Source organism: Terrapene carolina, unplaced genomic scaffold (genome assembly GCF_002925995.2).
Source record: "Terrapene carolina triunguis isolate 2854851 unplaced genomic scaffold, T_m_triunguis-2.0 Scaffold120, whole genome shotgun sequence".
Lineage (NCBI taxonomy): Eukaryota > Metazoa > Chordata > Testudines > Emydidae > Terrapene > Terrapene triunguis.
The window spans coordinates 6,991,209-7,016,085 of record NW_020664471.1 but is presented as its reverse complement, the minus strand read 5'-3'; the positions used below and the strand labels follow the sequence as shown (position 1 = coordinate 7,016,085).

The 24,877-nt window shown below is 44.9% G+C and overlaps 1 protein-coding gene across 1 annotated transcript in view; it reads right to left on the bottom strand.

Moving 5' to 3' along the window:
• Window positions 1-24,877, bottom strand: part of PLEKHH2 (pleckstrin homology, MyTH4 and FERM domain containing H2) — a 113,519-nt gene that overhangs the window by 85,113 nt on the left and 3,529 nt on the right. Inside the window, exon 2 of the mRNA XM_029911745.1 lies at window positions 20,606-20,735. Within this exon, the coding sequence (XP_029767605.1) occupies window positions 20,606-20,728 (123 nt within the window). The 5' untranslated portion in view covers window positions 20,729-20,735. The remainder of the gene's footprint in view (window positions 1-20,605; window positions 20,736-24,877) is intronic.

Here is a 24,877-nt window from a genome sequence, read left to right as displayed (position 1 = left end):
GCCAAACATGCAAATGCAGCTGACCTGAAAATAAAGCTCTTCTCCCCACGCCCTTGTCATCACTGGTAACAAAAATTCTGCAGGCCATATTATGCCATCTGTAACACTAGTGCAACACTACTGTCTCCAGATTCTGTCCTCAGTTACAGCTGTGCAATCCATGAACATTCTCACACATCCTACTCCTGGAGATAAAGGTGGCTAGCAAACGTATCCTGTTACTGCAAGAATCTAAATTACTGGCTTCAGCTACAAAAAGAAGATGGCCATCATGCCTCCATTCACTCCACGAGCATTTCCTGCTTTTACCACTCACCAGTGAGCTTCTCCCTTAACTGCTTCTATATTTTCTCTCATGCTGGCCTTTATGCAATCCCTGATAAAATCTTAAGAGCCACTAACTTATCCTCCTTCAAATCCCTCCTTAGGATTCACTTGTGCCATGATGCCTGAAAAATCCAGCTTGCTGATTATGGCTAGAAAGGTAACAAGCTGTCCCTTTTCATTTCCCACTCCTTTTCTCCCTACCTCTAAACTCAATTAATAGAAAAAGTTCCTAACTGTCAGGGTGGTTAAACACTGGAATAAATTGCCTAGGGAGGTTGTGGAATCTCCATCTCTGGAGATATTTAAGAGTAGGTTAGATAAATGTCTATCAGGGATGGTCTAGACAGTATTTGGTCCTGCCATGCGGGCAGGGGACTGGACTCGATGACCTTTCGAGGTCCCTTCCAGTCCTAGAATCTATGAAAATCTTCCAATGCATATGTCATGCTGTCTGGAATGGTTTAAGACCATGAGTACCTACCTCAGGGCAGACTGTCAAAAGCAGGGCAGACACCCCAAACTGGTGGTATGTTCTATAATTAGATTTCACCAATCCAGTAACAAATATGAACTCCTGAAGCACTATAATAGTCTTAGCATGGATTCAAGACAGTCCCCTTGGGCTCACCAGTCTATCTCGCCACCCAAGCAAGCTGGACTTAATGATAATGGATCACTTACACCAAAAATCACAAAATATTCAGGTTGCTTCCAGTCCCAAGACACCAGTCACTCACCTGAGATATCAATTTGTACCTTAGATCTTACACCAGAGACAATGCCATGTTGACAAGACAATCCAATACTATAGCAAACTAATTAAGGATTTATTAACTAGGAAAAAGAAATGTCAGTGATTACAGGTTAAAACATGCAACATACATGCAGAAATGAGTTCAGTCTATGGTTCCAAAAGGTGAGAGAGATGTAGTTATCTGTCAGAACTGAATGTTTTCTCAGGGCTTAACCCAGGTTGACCTGGGGATCTCTGCTTTTTTGTTTCTTAGGCCAGCCCTTGTCAGAGTCCAAAGAGCAAAGAGATGAAAAATCTTCATGTCAACTATCTTTATTTCCCCTTCCAGCATTCAAATCGATGGGAAGAGGTCTTCTGCACATAATTCTCCATGGGTAAATGGAGCAACCAACAAAGCTTTTGTCCTACAATGGCCCACTTAATTTTGATAATCCTCCTGGATGGGGGACACACTCTTCCTGTCTGAGTTCACAATTTCAGAGCAGGCATTTTTACAATTATAAGACAAACTTATATTTTACTTTGTAGCATGAAATACAGGCATTACAAGTAAGAATAATGCATGCAGCAGCTTACAAACATTTTATAGAGTCTAAATACTAAACACATCCTTACAAGTCTAACACATATCTTCAACCACAGTAACATACATGATTTGGTTTCCTGTGCGATGAATTTGTCTGTGTGATGCCTACAGACTTGGCAAGAGCTGGCATCTGGTTTACCAGTGTCACAGCATGCAACTAACAAAGCTGTGCCAATTCTTCATCGCATTCATTTGCTACCTTACCCCATTACATCCTCTGCCGATTATCTGTTTGTCTCTAGATTGTAAATGTTCAGAGTACGGATTATCTCTTTTCAGTGTTTGTATAGTGCACACAACAATGGGGGCTTAATCCCAAATGGGGCCTTTAGGCATTACCATAGCACAATGTATTAATATACCGCTATGACTAATAATTTTACAATCTTGATTTAATATTATCCAAGCAACCTCCCCATCCACAAAAACTCATTGCATTGGTCCTCCAACTGAGCAAAAATGGCTTCCCCATTACGAACTGCAACTGCTTTTAACTTTACTCTTTAGCTAGTTCACGTGAACTATATGCAATGAGTCTTCTACTTAATCAGGACAGGGAGATGAATGAAGAAGACACAGGGATGGATTTAAACACCAGGCAGCAACTTTATTCACTTTACACTGGCAAGGGATGCTATCCACCTCATCACCCCGGACTCTCACATACCAGCCATTTAAGTGGGTCCAATGTGGCTCCCACCACATAACCCATAATTAAGGTTAGATTCTATTCAGCCAACCCCAAAGTTTCAGTTCGTTCTTCTGAATCCTCTCACTGGAGGACAGGGATTATCCACAGACGGACCTCAGTCTGCAAGATTTCATGTTTACTCTTCTCTCATACACCAGCAAAATCTCAGGACTCCTTTACTTCTGGTGCTGGCCATGTTGGCCTTTTATCCACACTTAACAGAGGCCACAAGTTACAGTGAATTAAAACATTCTTAAAGTTATTAATAATGTTTAATTCCTACTCCTCTGTTACCTATTATACCTCCATGATGCTGTGAGGAAGGCAAAAAAAACACCAGGCTCCTCCCAATTTGACCCCAACAGAAAAAATTCCTTCCTGACCCCCAAAACAGGAGAGCAGTCAGACCCGCAGTATGTTACAATAAAATGCAGCTTCTGTACTACAACTACAGAGAGGGAGAGTGGGGCACCTAAAGAGAATGAGAGGCTCCAACAGACCCGGGAAACAGTTTAAATTAATGGAGGGAAGGCAAGGAGCTAATCAGTTCCCAGCTCCCTTTGGCTGGCCAATGGGAGCTGGAGAATGGGCCCATTCCGGCACTCATCACCTTGTGCTTCCCTTTCCCCTCACTCCCACCCAGGGCTGTCTAGCACCGTGCAGGTTAAATCATGTTTTTCCCCATTGATATAAGGGGGTGGCAGTTACAGAGTTATCTTCAAAACATAATGAATGCCAGCAGTCTTACCACTGTGTTTTATTTTAGGCAATTTCTTCCTAATCCTTTAAATGTACCTTTTAATAAGCAATTATTTGAGCTTGAAATATTTGCTAAGTGCTGAAAGAAAGGGTAGTTAAAACTGTGAAAAAACACAGGTGGAAAAAACAAAAGGCTTATATAAAAACATACCTGTGGTATTTTAGCCAAGCTCATGATATTAAAGTTACTCCTTTCTGGAAATATGTATTAGAGCACTGGTTTTCAACCTTTTTTCACTTGCGGACCCCTGAAAACTTTTGAATGGAGGTGTGGACCCCTTTGGAAATCTTAGACCTAGTCTTCGCCTCCCCCTGCCCAAGGGTCTGTGGAATGCAGGTTGAAACCCACTGTTCTGTGGTAACAACAACCTTTCATGGACCCCTTAGACATAATCTGCAGATACCCAGGGGCCCACAGATCACAGCTTGAAAATCACTGTATTAGAGACATGAAACAGGCTTCTGAAAAGCAACCTTAATTGCCTGGATTTTCTCTGAAGGGGAGGGAGCTCCTACAAAGCAAACAGCCTCGGACAGCTGCCAATACCCATGTAGATTATGTAAGTTAGATTCAGCTGTTGGACTTGCAGAGGCAATGTACTGAAGGTCAACTGTACAACCCATAATATTGGCTGAATAATTAGCCTATGCTTTTATCAAGTTCAGTCACAGGATTTTCCTACAGTTTGTAAGTCTTTATGAATGCTCTCTCTCTCTCTTTTTCCAGTTCAAGCTTATCTTGCTAGTAAAGATATTAGGATAGAAAGGAAAAAATAATCACATACCATTTCCTGTTTTTAAAGTAATCCTTCAATAAATAGATCTGATTTAAAATAGATGCCAAAACCTCAAGAGCTAAAAATGTTCTCTTAAGCAGACTGTAAAGTGTTTTTGTCCCATTTCTTACAAAAAGCTGTGCAGGTTAAAAGAGAGATTTCAGGTACCACATATAGTTATGCAAGAAACCTTAAGGGCAAGTTTGTGGCCTGCTTTGTGGTCAAGGTTTAGTTAACTGGTGATTTTCTAATATTGTACAATAACTGGATATTATGCTTGGTTTGACCTGCTGAATTGTGGTGGACCTGGCAAAAGGCCCAAACTGAAGCCAAATATGTTAGGAAACTATTCAGAGCCAGAGAGTGGGCCTCCAGGAAGATGATGGAACTTCTGCCTGTGCCACAGTTTTGAGTGTTAGGAATACTGTTAGCTGAATGTTTGTGGGCCTAGGCCATGGTTGGGAGAAGTACTGGCTGCCTAAAGCCTGAACTTATTTACAAACTGACAGTTTATAGTTTTCAGTGTTGTTTTACCCATGTTGGTCGCAGGATATTAGAGAGACAAGGTGAATGAGGTAATATCTTTTACTGGAACAGCTTTTGTTGGACTCACCCAGAGAAGAGCTCTGTGTTGGATCAAAAGCTTGTCTCTTTCACCACCAGAAGTTGGTCCAATAAAAGATATTACCTCATTCACCTTATCTCTCTAAACGTTTTATAGGACACATTCAGGACAGCAAAAAATAAAAGAGCATCTCAGGAAACAAGACCTTGAATATAGTTACTTATACAATAGCTTACTGTACTTATTCATACGGTTTCCAGCTATTAGGAAAAAAATTAAAAGCTTGAAAATACACATCGATGAAGTGGTGAGTAAAGCCAAATTTGTAAGAAGTGAATGGCCAAAGCCACTGAGGGGCAAAAAAAGGAAGAGAGAAAGGATCTTGCAGCTTTATAAATTCTAGATAAGTTACAGATTTGCTATTTTTAAGATCTAATTCACAGTTGGTCCTGCTAGCACCTCCATAAGGCTCCCTGCTTCGATTGGGTAGGGCCTACTCATGCTCTCAGGCCTCAACTGAGCCAGGCACTCCAGCCTGAGGATACTGAATTCCAGTGGGTCTGCACACCACCAGGAACCCCCACCACCTGCTTTTCTACTGGCCTGCTGGAGTTGATTTCTAAAGCCCCGCTCCCTACCCTAGCAGTGAGAATATACTTTTACGGCTTTTGACTGCCTTGGAAACAGTACTGCAGAAAAGGACCTGGGGTATGAGAATATGAGTCAACAATGTAATACTGTTACAATAAAAGCTAACAATGTTCTGGGATGTATTAGCAGGAGTGTTGTAAGCAAGACACATGAAGTAATTCTTCTACTCTACTCAGCACTGATAAGACCTCAGCTGGAGTATTATGTCCAGTTCCGGGCAACACACTTCAGGAAAGATATGGACAAATTGAAGAAAGTCCAGAGAAGAGCAACAAAAATGGTAAATGGTCTAGAAAACATGACCTACAAGGAAAGGTTGAAAAACTTGGGTTTGTTTAATCCAGAGAAGAGAAGACTGAGAGGGGACATGATAACAGTCTTCAAGTACGTAAAAGGTTGTGTGACAGGGTGTGCTTGCCCCGCACTGGACAGGAAGGGGTTAACTCTGCACTCTGGGCAGAGGAAGCCAAGCCCCCTCACCCTTGCTGGGTATGCTCCAACCAGAGCACCAGTATAAAAGAGAGCTGCTCAGCTCAGTCTGGGCTCACTGCTGAAGAGGGAGGATGCATGTTGCAGACTCCAACCTGGGAACTGCTGAAGCCACAGTCTGCGGAAGCCAGAGGTGCTGAGACCCAGGTGGATACCCAGGTACCTGCAGATACCCAAGTGAGGTAAGAGCTGCCAGGAACAGCACAGGCCAAGAAACCTGGAGATGCCAGACCACTGCATTGGAAGATATGGTAGAAAGTGGTCCAGGGGAACTAGACAGTGGACCGGTTATAGAACTGGGCCTTAAGTCACTGTATTTCAGTCAGATCCCCTCTGACTCAGTGGCAAAGGCACTCACCACTGACAGGGCCTTGGGATGGGACCTGGTAGAGTATGGAGGGCCCGAGTACCCCTACTCTGGCCACCACCTACCTCTGGGTGGTGGCTCACCTCCACAATAGGCCACTAGGCTGCACAGCCCAGAGAGGAGGGGCAACCATATTGACATCATAGGGCCTAATCACATCAGCCATACCATCAGGGGCTCGTTCACCTGCACATCTACCAATGTGATATATGCCATCATGTGCCAGCAATGCCCCTCTGCCATGTACATTGGCCAAACCGGACAGTCTCTACGCAAAAGAATTAATGGACACAAATCTGACATCAGGAATCATAATACTCAAAAACCAGTGGGAGAACACTTTAACCTGTCTGGCCATTCAATGACAGACCTGCGGGTGGCTATCTTACAACAGAAAAACTTCAAAAACAGACTCCAACGAGAGACTGCTGAGCTGGAATTGATATGCAAACTAGATACGATCAACTCAGGATTGAATAAAGACTGGGAATGGCTGAGCCATTACAAACATTGAATCTATCTCCCCTTGTAAGTATTCTCACACTTCTTATCAAACTGTCTGTACTGAGCTATCTTGATTATCACTTCAAAAGTTTTTTTCTCTTACTTAATTGGCCTCTGAGGCTTGGTCTACACTTACCCCCCAATTCGAACTAAGGTACGCAACTTCAGCTACGTGAATAACGTAGCTGAAGTCGACGTACCTTAGTTCGAACTTACCTCGGTCCACACGCGGCAGGCAGGCTCCTCTCGTCTAGCTGGAGTACCGCAGTCGACGGCGATCACTTCCTGGTTCGACTTATCGCGTCCAGACAAGACGCGATAAGTCGAACCCAGAACTTCGATTCCCAGCCGCCGAACTAGCGGCTGGGTGTAGACATACCCTCAGAGTTGGTAAGACAACTCCCACCTGTTCATGCTCTCTGTATGTGTGTATATATATCTCCTCAATATATGTTTCACTCTATATGCATCCGAAGAAGTGGGCTGTAGCCCACGAAAGCTTATGCTCTAATAAATTTGTTAGTCTCTAAGGTGCCACAAGTACTCCTGTTCTTTTTGCGGATACAGACTAACACGGCTGCTACTCTGAAACCTGTCATATTGACTTTGACCGCTGAGCCACACAGCCCTGCAAGGAAGGGCAGCCATATTGACTCTGGCAATTAGGCCATACTGCCCTGAAGGAAAGGGTGGCCATCTTGGGCTATACTGCCCTGAGGGGAGGACAGACCCATTGACTTTGGCCATAGGCCCTACTGCCCTGAGGCTGAGGGTAGTCAGGGGAGACTAACTGCAGAGCTACAATGCTCTTACCCCACCCCAAAGGGGGATGGGGTATGATTGCCCCGCAACAGATGGTTATAAAGAGGAAGGTGATAAATTGTTCTCCTTACCCACTGAGGACAGGACAAGAAGTAATGGGTTTAAATTGCAGCCCGGGAGATTTAGGTTAGACCAGGGGTCGGCAACGTTTGGCACGCGGCTCGCCAGGGTAAGCATCCTGGCGGGCCGGGCCAGTTTATTTACCTGCTGACGCAGCAGGTTCGGCTGATCGCAGCTCCCACTGGCCGCGGTTCGCCATCCCGGGCCAATGGGGGCGGCGAGAAGCGGCGCGGGCGAGCGATGTGCTGGCTGTGGCTTCCCGCCGCCCCCATTGGCCTGGGACGGCAAACCGCGCCCAGTGGGGGGCCGCAATCGGCCGAACCTGCCGCATCAGCAGGTAAATAAACTGGCCCAGCCCACCAGGGTACTTACCCTGGTGAGCCGCGTGCCAAACATTGCCAACCCCTGGGTTAGACATTAGGAAAAACTTCCTAATGGTAAGCACTGGAACAAATTACTTAAGGAGGTTATGGAATTTCTGTCATTGGAGATTTTTAAGAACAGGTTAGACAAACACCTGTCAGGGATGGTCTAGGTAATACTTGATCCTGACTCTGTGCCAAGGACTGGACTAGATGACCTATAGAGGTCCCTTTCAGTCCTACATCTCTGATTATTTCCTATGACAATAAGCTCTCTAAAAAGCAAATCAACAAATACTGAAGCAGAACCATCTCTATTTAATTTTGATACAATTATATTTTTCTCCCTTTTACACTTATTCATTACAACCCACTAGAAGAAATACAAATATTCATCATGCTTTCTGCAAACATTCCATTGGCAAACAAACCCTGCTCAAGATGTACATACTATATAGCCTTGATTCTTGACAAAGATGTACATGTGAAAATTGTCATGCCACAAATGACACATGCCTAATTATGCCTACTTTATTTTTCAAATATCAAATGACAAACCATGCAGACATTTAAAATATGTCAGCAATGCAGAAAAAGTGGACTTAGCTATTGTTATATAAGAACAAATATCAGGCACATAGTATGTTTTGTGGAATGCATTCAAAATGTATTCTCCACTTTAGAAAGCTGTTGCCTTTAATTTTCACAACCTGTATCCGAAGTAATATGCATTTTTCATGTACAATATCACTTGCTTGCTGAAGACGTGTACCAAACAAGAACATCAAAAGTGAAAGGTTAAAACTAAAAGCAAACAAATCAACATGTCTATAAAAGTAATACTGTATCTTTAGCATGCTGATCACAATATTTTGTTCAAAATTATTCTATGAAATAATGATTCAGAGCACTCAAGAAAACAAACCCAGAAACATTCATGTCAACTTTGAGTTTTATTGTTTGGGCCATAATGCAAGACTTGGACCAGTTCCATAATCAGTCCTTATAGGATATGACTGAAAGAAATACAAAGTAGGCTGCTCAAAGCAGCCTAGAAAGTTTTTAAGAGAGTTATGTAGTTCTTTTTGCTAAAACACTGTTAGTGATAGAAACAATGAACACGTTATGCTTTATATCATTTGAGTAGTAGATGAAAAAAATGGGTATTTGGGGAGAGGGGGGTGGATTTTCCTCTTGGCATTAAATGCCAGCTACTGCCTAACTTACAGTAAAATACTGCAGTTGTTTACAGAAAGGATTTTTTAAAACTTCACACTCAGAAGACTAAAACAGTAATAAAATAAACGCTTCTACTTCAAGCTCAGTCTCCTCAGACAGCCTAAATTTGGCATACTGGGGATACTTTTTACACCATTCCTCAAATTCCTATAAAGACCTCTCCCATTTACAGCAGCAGCTTCTGCTTAAAACTCCAACAAGGTCTCTTTCTTTGCATGTTGGAGTTATAAAAATGCGCTCTCTTTATTACTTGACAAAATGAAAAAACAAACAAACAAAACCCCCAAACCAATAAAAACAATGAATGAATGATTGACTCTGCTGAAAATATTGTGTATTCCTTTGCCCCCTCAAAACACCTTTTGTGTCTTCCAATCTCCCTAAAAAATAAAAAGTTGTAGTAGTCACACTTTTATAGCTCTTTAAAATTAAAATATGAAAGCTCTCAAACTCACATACCACAAAAGTTCAGGAAGATATTTGCTGGTTTTATAAAATGCACCAAATATTTGCATTTCCAAATTTGAATAAACGTAGTAGTAATTCAGTGTAAAGGAATAGATATACATCTAGGTTAATTTTAAACTAAACATTTAATTTCCCCTTAAAAATATAGGGGGTTTTTTTTTGGCATATTGTTGTTTTTAATTTAAAAAACAAACAAGCAAAAAATAGGTTACTGGATCACTAGTCAACAAAGAGAGACCAAAAAAACCCAAATGCTGGTTTTTGAATGACATCAAAAAATCAAAATCAGCCCAAGTCTGCAGATGACAAACATGGTGTCTTCTCTTGTTTACTTTTGGCCACTCTCTCTCATGGACTTGCTCAATGTGCGGAGGGAACTCCAGCTCACAAGTAGAACATATATATATTTAAATAAATAAATAAAGGCAAGAAGTAGGACAGTGGAATAGGCCCATTTTTGACTGAACTCATTAATGATCCAGTACAGGAGGGAAGTATAGCAGCTTCCCTCAGCTGAACACCTGTCAGGCCCATGCTCAAGAAGTCATCTTTGCCATGGAGGATTTTGCCTGTTAGCACCTCACTAAAACATTTTTATTTTGTTAGCTAAGGCTGGTAAGGTTGACATAACACTGCTATAATGTGCTGAACTAGACCAAGGTTTTTGCAATTCCACATAGCATTTGTCCCAGGGATGAAGGAATTACTGATTTTCTCCACACCCTGTAAGGGTCCATGGACTAGAACCCAGGTTTTCAGAGCCCAGGATAGCTGATAGTGGCCCTGTGGGACTATGAGCTGATGCAGCAGTACCCCCAGGGAGCATTATGGAGAGTAGATGCTCCAGGAAGTACCACCCAAGAAACCCAGAGTAACGGAACCCTGTGGCCCTTTGATTGGCCAAGTGCCTTATTTAACTAGGGTTACCATATGTCCGGATTTTCCAGGACATGTCCGGCTTTTTGGTCCTCAAATCCCTGTCCGGGGAGAATTGCCAAAAAGCTGAACATGTCCGGGAAAATACTCCCAGCTTTGTTTTGCCGGCATCCCTGCCCCAGTCCCCTGCTTACCTTAGAGCGGCTCCGGCAGGCTGCGAGCTGCAGGCGGATTCCCCCGCGGCCGCAGCGGCTGCTGCTCCCTCCAGACACCTCAGCTTTGTGTAGCTGAAGAGCCGAGCTGCCCGAGCGCTACCGGCTTCACGGTTTGCCGGGCTTCCCCCAGACCTCCACAACTAATGTAAAAACAGGGACAGGAGTGCGATTAAAGGGTCAAAAGAAGGGAACCTGACGGGGACACCGAGCAGAGAACCCCGGACAGCGCCCACTGCTCCTCAAAGGTGTCAAGGGAGCTAGTGGACGCCGCCCAGAGGAACTCTGCCCGGATACGTGAACGGACAGAGGATCGGAAACAGGCCCCACAGTCACAGGAACCTCCATCGGCCAACCTCCTCTCCCTGGTTTTATAGATGGCCTGTTTAGCCAGGGCCAAGAGGAAGTTGACCAGGAGGTCCCGCGACTTTGTGGGGCCACGGATAGGGAGTGCATAAATGAGAAGGTGAGGGGAAAAGTGTAACCAAAAACGCAACAGAATGTCGGTGAGGAGCCGGTGTAGGGGCTGCAACCTGGCACACTCTAAGTAAACGTGAGCCAGGGTCTCCCTCACGCCGCAGAAAGGACAGGTGTCAGGGACAGGGGTAAACCGCGCCAAGTACACGCCCGTGCTCACGGCTCCATGAAGGAGCCGCCAACTAACATCCCCGGCGGGCCTCGGGACCAAGGTGGAATAGAGGCTGGCCCACCGGGGCTTCTCACCCTCGACAGGTGGCAGGAGGTCCCGCCACTTCGTATCGGGGCGGGACACGAGGGTGAGGAAGTGAAGAGTGTGGAGCACGAGCGTGTATAGATGTTTCCTTGGCGCGGTCAGGAAACGAACCGGCTGCAAGTTGTGCAGCCGGCTCACGGAGAAGGGGCGGGGAGGTCGGTTGGGTCCACGGGGCAGGGGCCCGATAAAGAGGTCTGGAGGACCAGGGGTGGAGGGTGGGCGGGGAGTGCCCTCGCGCAGGACCTGGTCGAGGTAGACCCGAGCAGCGGGCGGCAAAGCGGCCCTCACCTCCTGAAGTACGCGCAGGGGAGTACAAGGCCTGGAGAGCCCCATGCGCCGAGCGAGCGTCAGGGGATCCAGCCAGACTCCCCGGTCGTAGTCCAGGAGGTCTCCGACTCTAGTGACTTCTGCCACTAGAAGTCCCGGGCGCTTCCCCAGCGCAGCCGGAGCCCGGGAGGGGAAGCGCCCGGCCGGGGGCGCAGGGTCTGGAGCTCTGGGGGCTGCCCGGCAAACCGTGAAGCCGGTAGCACTCAGGCAGCTGTTGCGCGTGGCTGTGAGGGAGGAGGGGGAATGCGGGGCGCTCAGGGGAGGGGGCGGAGTTGGGGCGGGGACTTTGGGGAAGGGGCAGAGTTGGGATGGGGAAGGGGCGGAGTTGGGGCGGGGAAGGGGGCGAGGAAGGGGCGGGGCCAGGGCCCCGTGGAGTGTCCTCTTTTTTTAATGTTTAAATATGGTAACCCTATATTTAACCCCAGGGGTTGGCACAGGAAGTTGTCTGGACAACAACACTTTGGCTTGGTGCAAGGCCAAGCTTTGCTTGATATCTGACCCCAGCCTGACTCTGATCCTGACTCTTGCTTATGGGACCTGGCTCTTGTTATCCCTCCAGCTCCTGCTTGGCGACTACCATACCAAGTGGGCCCAGCTATAACTGCTAGGCCAGACTGCCTATGCCCCATTCCCTTCCACACTCCTTGCTCCATTACAGTGTTAACAATTTTATCACAATTCTTGCAATATTCTGTGTTTTTTCTTAAAGCCTCAGCTCCTAGAATCATGCAATTACTTTTTTTTTTAATTAAAGCAAATTTCTAGCCTTCATGATTGCAGAGGAAAGCTTGAAAACATGAACCCTAAAAGCTCAAAAAAGAACATACTGTACCTCAAAATAGCACCCTGGAACCCCCATATTCACCACTGTGATATAATTATGATATGTTTTGAACAAAGTATGCCTTGTGAGGTATCATTTTGTAAGTCTTGATCTGCTGAACAATAATATCCTGTTGGATTGTATGTACTATCATTGTATGTGAAGTTATAAAGTATTGCTATATATGTTACTGCAATATGTTGTGAAGTTGGGAACACCCACGGCCAGCCTTCTAATTACAACAAAGACATAGCCATCACTGGCCAGATGAGCATTAATGGCTCATCAACACACAATCCATTATTCCAGAGGCTTGTCGGAGATGGCACGTAGGCCAGGGGGGCGGACTAAGCCACGTCACAGCAAGGATCTTTCTAGCAGCTGGAAGAAAGTATAAAAGAGAGACAGTGACATCATCACCCTCCACCCCCAATCTCAACACCTGGAAGATGTCTGCAAGAAAAAGACTTTCAACTGGGAAAGTTTGGTCCCAGGCTGGAAAGTGGCCCTGTCTGTGAATTGAGGAACTGTAACCTGCTTGTATCATCTGTTAAGATGAGACATTTCCTGGCTGAAATATTGCTTAGTCTGTTAAAGTTAGAATTTAGACTGCATTTCTATTTTATTTCTTAGATAACCAACTTTGATCTCTATGCGTGCTACTTATAATCACTTAAAATCTGTCTTTCTGTAGTTAATAAATCTGTTTTATATTTTACCTAAAACAGTGTGTTTTGGTAGACATACTTAGGAAATCTCAGCTCAGATTACAAAGGCTGGTGAATGTCCACTTTCCTATGAAGAAGTGGCAAATTAAGTAATGAACTTACACAGTCAGGCTTCTGACTAGTGCAAGACAGTAGTTCTGGGGTACAAGACTGGGGATCTGTGGGAAATTGGCTGGAACCTCTCTATTGATGGCTCATGAGTGGTTGGGAGATCACTCACGTAATTCAGTTGGGTGTGTCCCTGCCTGTGGATGGCTGTGTAACTGTGGTGCCTGTCAGAGGCTTGTAGCTCGACATTGGCATCACAGCGTGAGAGGCAGCCCAGGTTGGTGCATTTGGAGGGCTCAGCAGTCTCACAGTCCAGGTTGCACCCCAGTGATCCCATCAAACCCACAGTGTATTTTTATCTCTTTTTTTCACCTCAGATATTTTAGGGGTTGAGTTGTTATTTCTGAACATGTGGTGTTACCAATACTGCAAGCAGTGGCTGCTGCACATAACTTAGCAGCTGCAGGTGGGAAAGGTAGGTGCTAGAAGGCATCTGAGGGAGCAGCTGGAGAGTGTCAGGGGGGAGGGCTATGACCAATATTAGGTCCCTTTTATGTCCCTACCCAGCTTGAGGATGCCACTTTCTCTTCCCAGCTGCTAGTTCTTCAGCTGCATCCCAGAGGCAAAGCAGTGAAAGCCTTTGGTTCCAGAGTAGGCACCTAAGCAACCCTCTGTGGCTGGAAGGAACACTTACAGGTCAGATGGACACTAGATGTTCCATTTGAGTTAGAAGCTCTGCCTGTGTAGTCATCCAGTTTTCTGTTGCCTTTTAGTATAGCTTTCAGAGCAGAATGGTACAGAGACTGCATTAGTCTCTTTGGCTGATGCTTCCTTTCTAGTAATGGACACAGATCCATGCTGATCTTTTTAGAATAACACTCATATCACACAGTTTTATTGAGTTCCCTGTGACCTCTGCTGGGGTTGGTGGGATGATATGAGAGGTTCAGTTTTTTTACTGAGTGAAATTTCAAAGGGTAATATATTGTGCAACTGCTCAGCTTTCCCACTCTCATGCAGTGTTCTGCAGGACCTATTCCATGAGAGTTTTCCATGCATAAAAATTGAAAGATCAGGCAACTGTTAAGAGTTTTCAATTATATTGCTTTCTAATAGCAATAATAATTTTCTAGTCTTCCAAACTTCCAATATTGTTTGGAATAATAACTACTAGGGTGAAATTTGGTTGATCACAATAGTGTTACAGAGTAATGTTAAGTTGCTGTGAGTTTAAATGTTAACATAAAAAGTCCTAAATGTCTTTCACCCACAATGCCTAATGCAAAAAGAACTACACTTCTTCATTTTGATGTTAGAAAGCTAATGTTCTAGGAAAATAAACTATGGCGAATTATATAGCTTGATAAAGAATACAGAAGGAAAACATCAACTGGCCTAGCGAGGCAAAATAGCACCTTATAACTATATGTAATGAAGCTGGGTGTCATGGGGCTTAATTAGAAAGACTGACCACCTGCCCTAGCCGCGGTGAAGCAGGGAGAGCACTATTTATATAGAGCTGGGAACGCAGTACAGGGAGAAACTCCGAGAGAAGAATAAGGGTAGTTCGTAGCTGGGAAGACCTCAGGAAGTCAGGCTGAGTCACCAACAGGGAGCAGAGTAGGCTCCTGTGGCGGGAGCCATGAGATAGAGCCTACAAGGAACAGGGAGATCCTCAGAGGTAAACTGCTGGAGTCCTTCATAAAGGGAAGCAGTGAGAGAATCTTGCTAGGGATTAAGTGGTTGAAGACAATCTCTGTAAGGGCCAGGAAGCAGCAGATTTCAGTTGAACCTAAGAGTGGCAGAAGAACTATACGTTTGGACATTGTGAACTTTCAGTTGGACCTCCAGTACCCTGGGGGAAGGGAGTCAACTCTTATGTGACTATGCCAGAGGGTGGAGCCAACAAAAAGCCAGAGAGGGAGTCAAACAAAAATTCCAGGTGGCCATTACAGAGCCAAGGAAGTGGCCCCTCAGGACAGATATGTGAGATGAAGTCCTCTGCAATGCAATGTCTGGAAACGAGGGGCCACCTAAAGGTGAGGACACATGCTTACAATGGGTTTACTGATAAATTCTTAAATTAGGATAGTAGGGAGAGTGGGGGGACCCAACCTTCCAAGAACCTTTGATCCACTATGTCAGTAGTAGCCAGAGGTGAAAAGTAAGCTGGTATGGTCCGGCACAGCGTACCGGCAACAGCAAGTACACAGCCGACCGTACCGGCAGGGGGCAGCTTCCCAGGCCAGCGATTTAATGTGCCCGGGGATCCCGGCAGTGGCTGGAGCCCTGGGCCCTTTAAATTGCTGCCAGAGCCCCACTGCCGGAGCCCCGGGGTAGCAGCGGCAGCTGGGAGCCCCGGGGCTCTGGCGGCAATTTAAAAGGCCCAGGGCTCTGCTGCGGTAGCCGGAACCCCCGGGCCCTTTAAATCACTGCCAGAGCCCCGCTGCCAGAGCCCCGGGGTGTCGCAACCCTATGCTCAGACATGGCATCTGTATGGCCAATTGTCAGTCAAAAGGTCACATTGGTGTCATGTGCATCACCGTGGTGCCGTGTGCCTATTCTCGAACCTTCTGCCTGGTCAATTGTAGGTCACATTGGTACCATGTGCTACAATACTGACGTGTCGTGTGCATAAACTTAGTGTGCCGGGTGCAGTATCTGTTGACATAGAGGGCACCAGCTCGGAACCCAGTTGGTGTAGGAGCTGGGGACCAATCAAATGCTGGCACGAGTAAGGGTCTTCGAATAAAGCTATGTCCCGCGCCAAAATCTGTAGGAGTGTCTGCGTGTTAGCTGATAGGCCTGATCACCGTTTCAGCCAGGGTCTCCTCCGGATTTAGCCGGCTCGTGTCGTGTCGTTTCGGATTACATCCCGTCATGCCACTGGTGTCTGTACTGCTGGTCAGCTGCGCCTGGAGTGTGGTATGTGCATTTCAATTTTTGTAAATATTTTGTCTGCTTGGCCTCTTCCTTTTTTCCCCTCCCTTACTTGGTACCAAATCTCGTGTATAGTATATAGGGGACGAATTGTTGTATTAATTGCTGTTGTGCTATAGGATTCGATTAATGTATGTACGGTTTACTCAGTTTTGTATGTCTGTTCTGGCTTTTAGTGAGCAGTTGATTATAGATCATTCGGTTCTTCGTTGTTGGATGTAAATAGACTGTTTCAAGTTACATATATTACTCTTCTGGTGATACTTTTGATTGATGACTTGTTTCTCTTTTTTAATTAGAGTTGGGTAAATATTTTTGCTCTGATAGTATTGCTAGTGGTAAAGGTATTCCTCCCCAGCCCAAGTTGTAATTCATTCCCCATTAATAAACAACCACCTGTTTTGAATTGCAATCTGTCTTTGCTTCAATTTTCCTCCTTCACTCAAATACTCATTCGAACCTGCATTGGTCTCGGACACGGGGTAGCGGCAGCGGCCCAGGGCTCCAGCAGTGATTTAAAGGGCCTGGGGCTCTCCGCCACCGCTACTGCAGCAGAGCCCCTGGCCCTTTAAATTGCTGTCAGAGCTCCGCTGCCGGGGCTACCGCACCCAGAGCCCCAAGCCCTTTAAATTTCGATTTAAAGGGCCTGGGAATTTAAAGGCCCTGCCCCCATCTGGTTGAGGCCCTGCCCCCTGCTCAGCACTCCAGCATACCGGTAAGTCCTTTAAGTTACTTTCACCCCTGGTAGTAGCCATCTGACCCTCAGCTACAACTTGCTTGAACTGTCTTCATGCCACAGGGACAATAGCCACTACATGTGTTCACGAAGAACTTTGGCCTTTGAGCTGCATAGTTGTGGACCCACTAGTCGTGCTGCCACCTTAACTCTGATGCACTGTTATGGAAAGGGCCATAACTCTGTGGGGACAGAGGGTATGTAGCCCTTCCCTCCCACTTCACTGCCTCTTCTTGGCCTGGCCAATGTGTGCATTGGAAACACGGTGGTTCCAGGTAGGTCCTCTTCCATGGAGAACAGGGCAAAATTTGGCCCTGTGCATGCAAATTCCAACAAAAACTGATTTACTGTGGCATATCTTTGTGCAAGATGGTGAGTCTTATGACTTAGGGAAGCATTTAAAAATTGCAATGATTCTATATGGGCTTCATTTTATTTGGATTTGTGTCCTATGAAAATAGGACTAGCTAAGCTATATTGTGATGCATGACCAGGTTAAGCATCCTGCAGAATAAATTACTCCAATTCAACCCTTAAAAACATATGGGGAGATAATGCTTGTGTTTTTGTGATTTACATATATATTGGTAGAGGTCAACAATGTAATCAAACAGTCTGTATTCTGTTAATTCAGAGATCAAAAGAACTTCTTTACATTTAAATGAACTGTAAACATAGGATATCTGCTGTATTCATCTCTCTTTAAAATGTATAGCAAATCATCTGTAAATAGGGTGACCAGACAGCAAGTGTGAAAAATCGGGACGGGGGTGGGGGGTAATAGGACCCTATATAAGAAAAAGACCCAAAAATCGGGACTGTCTCTATAAAATCGGGACATCTGGTCACCCTATCTGTAAATGGTGGGAAAATAAGCAATTGCCTTATATTAATTAGTGTAGCTAATTGCCAGTGATACTTGGGAAACTGACCTACTTCAAAGTCGCCCTGATTGCCTATTGTTGGCCTAAGGACTCTGACCTGTCAAAGAAGGCCTGGAATTGTATAAAAGACTGTTGGGTCTTGATCCTGTCATCTCAGATCTGCTTGAGGTTTCATGCAGGGGAAGCCTTAGCCACAAAGACTGAGATCCCAGTTCTGACTGGACCGCCCTGAAATATAAACACTGGACTATGAACTATTTCTGAAAGAACTCTTTGCAACTACAAAGCTCACCATCTCTGCTATGAATCTGAACCTCAAGAATTGAACTCATGTCTATGCATACTGATCTTATAATCATACTCTCCCTTTTCTTTTTTAATAAATTTTAGTTTAGTTAATAAGACTTAAGACTTAATAAGTGTGTATTTGGGTAAGATCTGGAATATTCATTAACCTGGGAGATAATGTGTCCAATCCTTTGAGATTGGTAGAACCTTTTTTGTATGATTAAGATTTTCATTAATCCTCATCATATCTGACTTGGTTGACTTGGTGGAGGGCAGAGGCTGGGTTACTTTAAAGGAACTGCGTTGTTGACTTCTGAGTAACCACTGAGGCATAACAGAAGCTGTTTTGTGCTGACTTATTAAATCTAAGTATTGGAATATCCACCAGCTTTGGGGATTGGCTGCCCCATTCTTTGCAGTGCACCCTAACTGACCTCAGCTGGCTCCCCTGGGATTCCGGTTACACACATTTAGTACAAAATAATTCCCATTCCAAATTTTTTTTATTACAAAAAGATACACACTGTATGATGTTAAACAGGAGTCTTGTTTTGGCCACTACTCAACAACAAACAGAGCGGGGAGGGGAGAAGAGTGATGGTACTGTCAAATTCTATTTGCTTTTAACTTTGTCAATTACATAAAAATGGAAACTTTAAAACAACAGTGAAAACCAATAGCTATATTTCTTTATTACACTTTTGACTCCTCCCTAGAACTAATTATTTCTATTTTATTGTTAAACCTACAAAAATCTACTCTGGACCCAATTCAGCAGTAGAGCTGGTAAGAACAATTTTATTTCACAAAGCATGCTGTTTTGTCAAAGACAACACTTTTTCAGAGAGATGTACTGGTTTCCACAAAACTTTCATCTGGAAGGTTTATTTGGGGGGTGGGGTGGATATTGAAAGTTACTTTACTGCTATGTGGTTAGGGTACTGGCCTGAGATGTGGAAAAGACAGGTTCAAGTCCCTGCTCTGACTATTCTGAAGTGATGTGGGATGGAAAAACTGTGTTTTGAATCAGGCAGAGCAGCAAGATGAACCTGCATCTCCCACATCTCAGCCAGTACCCTAACTATCCACAGTTACATTTCTGCAAAAACTTTTTAAAGTTATCAATCTAATGAGAAACCTTGAAGTTGCCATTAAATGGAATTGTTGTTGTCGGGGGGGAGGGATAGCTCAGTGGTTTGAGCATTGGCCTGCTAAACCCAGGATTGTGAGTTCAATCCTTGAGGGGGCCATTTAGGGAACTAGGGTAAAAATCTGTCTGGGGATTGGTCCTGCTTTGAGCAGGGGGTTGGACTAGATGACCTCCTGAGGTCCCTTCCAATCCTGATATTCTATGATTCTATTCAGTAGTCTATTTTAGCTACATTGAACTACAATGACACTGTAAAGCAGATCTAAATCTGAGCTAGCCAGCCAGGTTTACAATTGTTTTGCATCATTAGAGCAGCACAACGTAGCTGCAGCGTACTGGTGAATTTGGCCCTCTGTATTAATATGTGCCTCCAATCTGGTGCAATATCACACAACTTTTGGATAAAGAATTAGAATGCAGACACAGACAACCCACATTATTTGCATTCTATGACTATATGTTCCTAGAGCCATAGACTGCTAATTTTTGACATGGTATTGAACTGCATGGTATTTCTAGTACAAGGGAAAAGTAGTGTATTTCTCATGGATGGAGTGCTTGGTTTCAATTTTTCTTGTACAGGATATAGCAACCTGAAATTCATACCTGCTAATTACTTTTCCCATTTGCACTGTATGTTGTAAACCACTAGTAGTTAATGTAATATGGTGAAAATGTACTTTTCTGTATACAACTTGTTACATCACATATAAATGTAAGCCTGAATGGCCTCTAATATAGGGAAAGTCATTTGAATCAGACATTCCCTACTTAAAAATAAAACAGCAGGCAAACCTAGGATAAAATACTGGTTACAATGGAGGGAAGGAATTGTTCTATTTTTACTTTCCTCTGAAGGAGGCTTCTCTTTAATTTTATGCCCCTTTATAATTTTCCGAATAAAAAAAGCCCCCATCATCTCCTGCTGTTTCTGGATCCTGGTCTCTGCATGAATTAGTAATTCCCAAGGTTGTGCTTGTACTCAGTGGCAGTCAAGGCCGCCCGGGGGGGGACAAGTGGGCAATTTGCCCCAGGCCCCGGGCCCCGCAGGGGCCCCTGGAGCGGGGTCCTTCACTTGCTCCGGGGGCCCTAGAAAACTCTCGGGGGGGGGCCGGGCCCCCGGAGCGGAAGAAGCTCCGGGTCTTCGGCGGCAATTCAGCAGCGGGGGGTCCCTCCACTCCGGGACCCGCCGCTGAAGTGCCCCGAAGACCCACGGTGGGGGGTCCTTCCGCCCCGGGACCCGCTGCCGAAGACCCCAGGCCCCCGGAATCCTCTGGGCGGCCCTGGTGACAATGGACAGGTCTACACTTAAAATGCTGCATTGGCGCAGTGAGATAAGTGGGGAAACTTTTCCACTGTCTGAAGCAAGACTAGTCTCATCCCCTATTATCAAATAAAACTGTCTATATAAATTATTAATTTTAATAGAATAAGACCTACCTTCTCTGCTAACAGCTCTCTGATCTTGCTTGCCTGGAGACGAAATTTCATCAGCTGTGACTCCAGAGTTACACATCTTTCTTTCCAATTTCCAGCTCCTTCTGACTCTGAAAAATCTGCCATAATTATGCTGGGGGAAAAAAATCAGATTGCCTTTAATATGTCTGGGTCTATATTTTGTATACATATAACCTTGATTTTATGGAAATCTTAGGGGACACCTAAAACTTTTGTACGTGGCTGTTCTATAAAAGCAGGGGGAAATATGATGGCCTACACAGGCACTTAGAGTAAAGGGATGTTTCATACTAAAGTTTACTTGTTTATTTTCTAAGTTATTACAGAGCTGCACAACATTTTCTATTGATAAATGGGGAAACATCAACTGTCTTAACCTCTAGCTACTGTACACTATTTCATGCATAGAAGAAATTTGCAGAGAACTAAGCCTTTGTTAGGAAGGAAAACTCCTCATAGGGGGATAGTAGCACCAAAATAGTTAAAGTGGAAGCTAGCTTACTGGTTTAAAAAAAAAAAAAAAAAAAAGCTGTTTAAGTCCTCTAAAATCCAAATGCTTACGGGGAATTTCTTGGAAATTGCTGTGCCTCATGAGACCTGAGGTAGGCTTAGTGGTGCAAATTTGAAATCAGTTGAGCAAGGAGCTTCTGAGAGGTTGTTTTTTTTTTTAAATGAACGTTAAAATGTTAGTGGTGGGTGGTTTGTTTTTTGTTTTTTAAACACAAACAGCCCTAATAGAGCCCTATTGTAAGGCTGACACTGACTAAAATGGTGCTCTAGTCCCTGCCCCTACAAATACACCATCTCCCAACACTTCCTCCCTATGGCTATTCCATCAGGCTGAGGGAGTGGGATCCAGGGCTTCCCTTCCCTCCACTGTTCACTGAACAATGGAAAGAATCAGAACTCCACTCCTTCCCCAGGCTGCCTCCAGCAGTGGGGAAGGGGCTCTACACTCACCCTTCCCTGTCATGCTGCTGTTCCTTAGGTTGGGGGCAGGGGTGGAATGGGGGCAGGACCTGGGACGGAGCAGGAGTGGAGCTCCCCCGGCAAATCACACAATTGGCACTGAGCTAGTAGACCCTAGGAGAGAGAAGAATTTGAGTAGGAAGAGTGAAAGGAGGTTTAGATTGGATATTAGGAAAAACTTTTTTCACTAGGAGGGTGGTGAAGCACTGGAATGGGTTACCTATGGAGGTGGTGGAATCTCCTTCCTTTAGAGGTTTTTAAGGTCAGGCTTGACAAAGCCCTGGCTGGGATGATTTAGTTGGGGATTAGGTCCTGTTTTGAGCTGGGGGTTGGACTAGGTGACCTCCTGAGGTCCCTTCCAACCCTATGATTCTATTAAAGCAAGATAGGAAGAAGTCCAGGGCTGAGAGCAGTAAGGTGAGGGAAACTGCAGACCTTGGCTGCTTGGTAAAGGGCCCTGGACTGGAACTCTGAGTAGAGGGTGGGCCTTCCAACCAATCCTACCAACCACTGCCAAGTGATGTTGTGACTCAGGCAGTCTGCTAGTTCACTGCCCCTCACAGCAGGAGTGACAGGGTCAGAGCAGCAGGCATGAGGATTGCTGAATGATACTTGTCCAGAGATGCTTGGCAAGTATTTCTCTTTCTCTCCCCCCCCCCCCCAAAGGGGAAACCATGGTGTGACCTGGCAGGAGGGCTGAGTTGTGAAGTAGCTACACTGCGATTCCTTGAGCAGGAGGAGAGTGGCAAATGGTGGAAGAGAGGGAAGGAGTGAGTGGGATGATGTGCTTGTGACTGTTGGAAAGGGGTGCTAAACTGGGTGAGCTAATCCCCTGATTTGCCTGAAGGGGGTGCTGTTCAATGGTGAGTAGAGCACCTCTGTCACAATGAGCCCCAATGTGTCTGACAATTAATGTTGCCAGTCTATAGTAAGAAATTTTGGCCACTGCACCCCTACATCAATCAATTTTGTGCCCCAGCCCCCACATTGACTCTGTACCCTCAACCCCAAATCAGTTAATTTTGTGCCCTCCCAGTTCTCTCTTCCAACCCAGTCCACCCACCCAGTCACACAATTGTGCATTCCCATTGCCTGCAGTCTCACATCTGCTCCGTGCTACCAGAACACCTTTCCTCCTTGTGGAGGTGTAGAGGTTCTTCACCCATTCCCATGCCTGGTGGGAGGGCAGGTCTAAGAAGGTTCTCCTTTCTCCTGTCATAGCCTGGAAGTGCAGCATTAGAAAGGAAGAGGGATGAGCAGAGAAGAACTTGACCTGTCTTTCACAAGAGAGGTGGAGGGAAGGAGCCCTAAGATATGGGGTTCTTTCTGCTACCTCCTTTACCCATCTCCCTTGTGAAAATGTATTGCCTTCTCCATGTCTTCCTCTCCCTATCCAAAACCTGCTCTTGAGGAGAAGGGGGAGGGAGAGAGTTCTGCCTGCCTCCTGAAGCAGCTGTCATTAGCTGTTCTCCAGGAGGCAGAAAAGTAGGGAAGGCAGCCAATTTAAGGGGGTTTTCTCCTGTATAGTCTGAAAATTGCATGAATGCTGGACCTTCTCCTGTCCCTGTGAGACTGGCTCCAGAAGAGGCCAAAATTGCATCATTTGCGATAAATTTGTGATACTTGGCAACACTGAAAGAGGGAGGACTCATCTGTGTTGGAGAGGCAGAGAGATGGGGGGCAAGGAGATGACGCAGGGGGAATGAAGGGACTAACGTTCATATGCCAGTGTCTTCTGTGACTACAGTAATTGTGAATGGGTCAGAAGCAGTGGAGGGGGAGAGCTGAGCTGTGGGACATTGGGGGTGAGTGAAATTAACTGTCCAAAACCATAATTAATGCAGAGTCAAGGTTGCCTAGTGCTGAGACATGCCCTTCCAACATTTGGAGTGTGGCTAAACTTAAACTTCTGGTTTTCAGAAGTTTAAATTTGTGTTACCTTAACTTGTCTTTGCTTTGGCTTTCAGAGGATAAAGTTTAGCCACTCTCCAAGTGCTGGAAAAACAACATAAGGCACCCCTGGGCAACCATAACTCTGTGGTAACCAAGTTTTTGGGCAGTTAATTCAAGTAGATGTTGAACTTAATTGTTCTGTGTTACTTATGGATCTTGTTTGAACTAGTTCACATTGGCAACTTTGGCTAATACTCAGATACCTTCATGCTTTTTCCTATTTCATAAAATCTGTAAAGCCACTGTCCTTTACTTGAAATCCCTATTTAAGATTCACCTCTGCTGTGATGCCTACAAAACCGTTTGCTGATCGTGGCTAAGTAGGTAACAAGCTGATTGTGCCTCTTCCTTTTACCACTACCTCGCTCTTACTCACTCCTTCGCACTTACTAACTTCCCTATTCCTCCCCGACCTCTACCTTACTTAAAAAAATTAGAAGAAAGGAAGAAACAAAAACAGCCAACAACCAAATGTGATTGTCAAAGGCTGTGTCAATTCTTCACCATATTAATTTGCTTTCATGTTACATCCCCATTCCCAATCCTTCAAGTGTCTGTCTTTTAGGCCCCAAAACAAGAAAGCGGTTAGGCGTGTATTAAAGTCCATCCCTGCCCAGGAAAACACTTACACATGTACCTAGTTCCCCACTGAAGTAAATGGGACTTAAGCATGTGCTTAACTTTAATAGGAATGCTTTCCTGAATCAGGACCTTAGACTTCAATCCTATAAACACTTATGCACGTTCTTAACTTTAAGCACACAAATTGTTCTATCAACTTCAATCTGACTACCAACATGAGTAGAGCTAAGCATATACATAAGTGTTTGCAGAACTAGGGTCTTAGACTGGAAACCTTCCAGGTTTCTAATTTCTTCATTCCTCACCCTACGTGATGACTCTTTGGCAGGCACTGTCTCTGACCCCCATTACCCTTTCTGGTGCTGGAGGAATGCTACTAGGGACCCAACCTCATGCTGTATTATCTCTTCCCAGGAATCTCTGCAGAGCTTCAAAAGGCATGATGTTCATTCTTTCCCAGCCTGCCCACAACTGTCACTAGCTCCTCAAGTCTCCACTCTCACCCCTTATGCAGAAGCAAGAAGATGGTGCCACACAGGCAACTAATCTGCAAACTTTGCATGGGAAGAAGCAAATCCATGCAAGGAGAGTTCCATCCATGCACAAATCTGTGGGGACAATATAGGGATTGAAGACTTTCTTAGTGCTAAGTATCAGAGGGGTAGCCGTATTAGTCTGAATCTGTAAAAAGCAACAGAGGGTCCTGTGGCACCTTTAAGACTAACAGAAGTATTGGGAGCATAAGCTTTC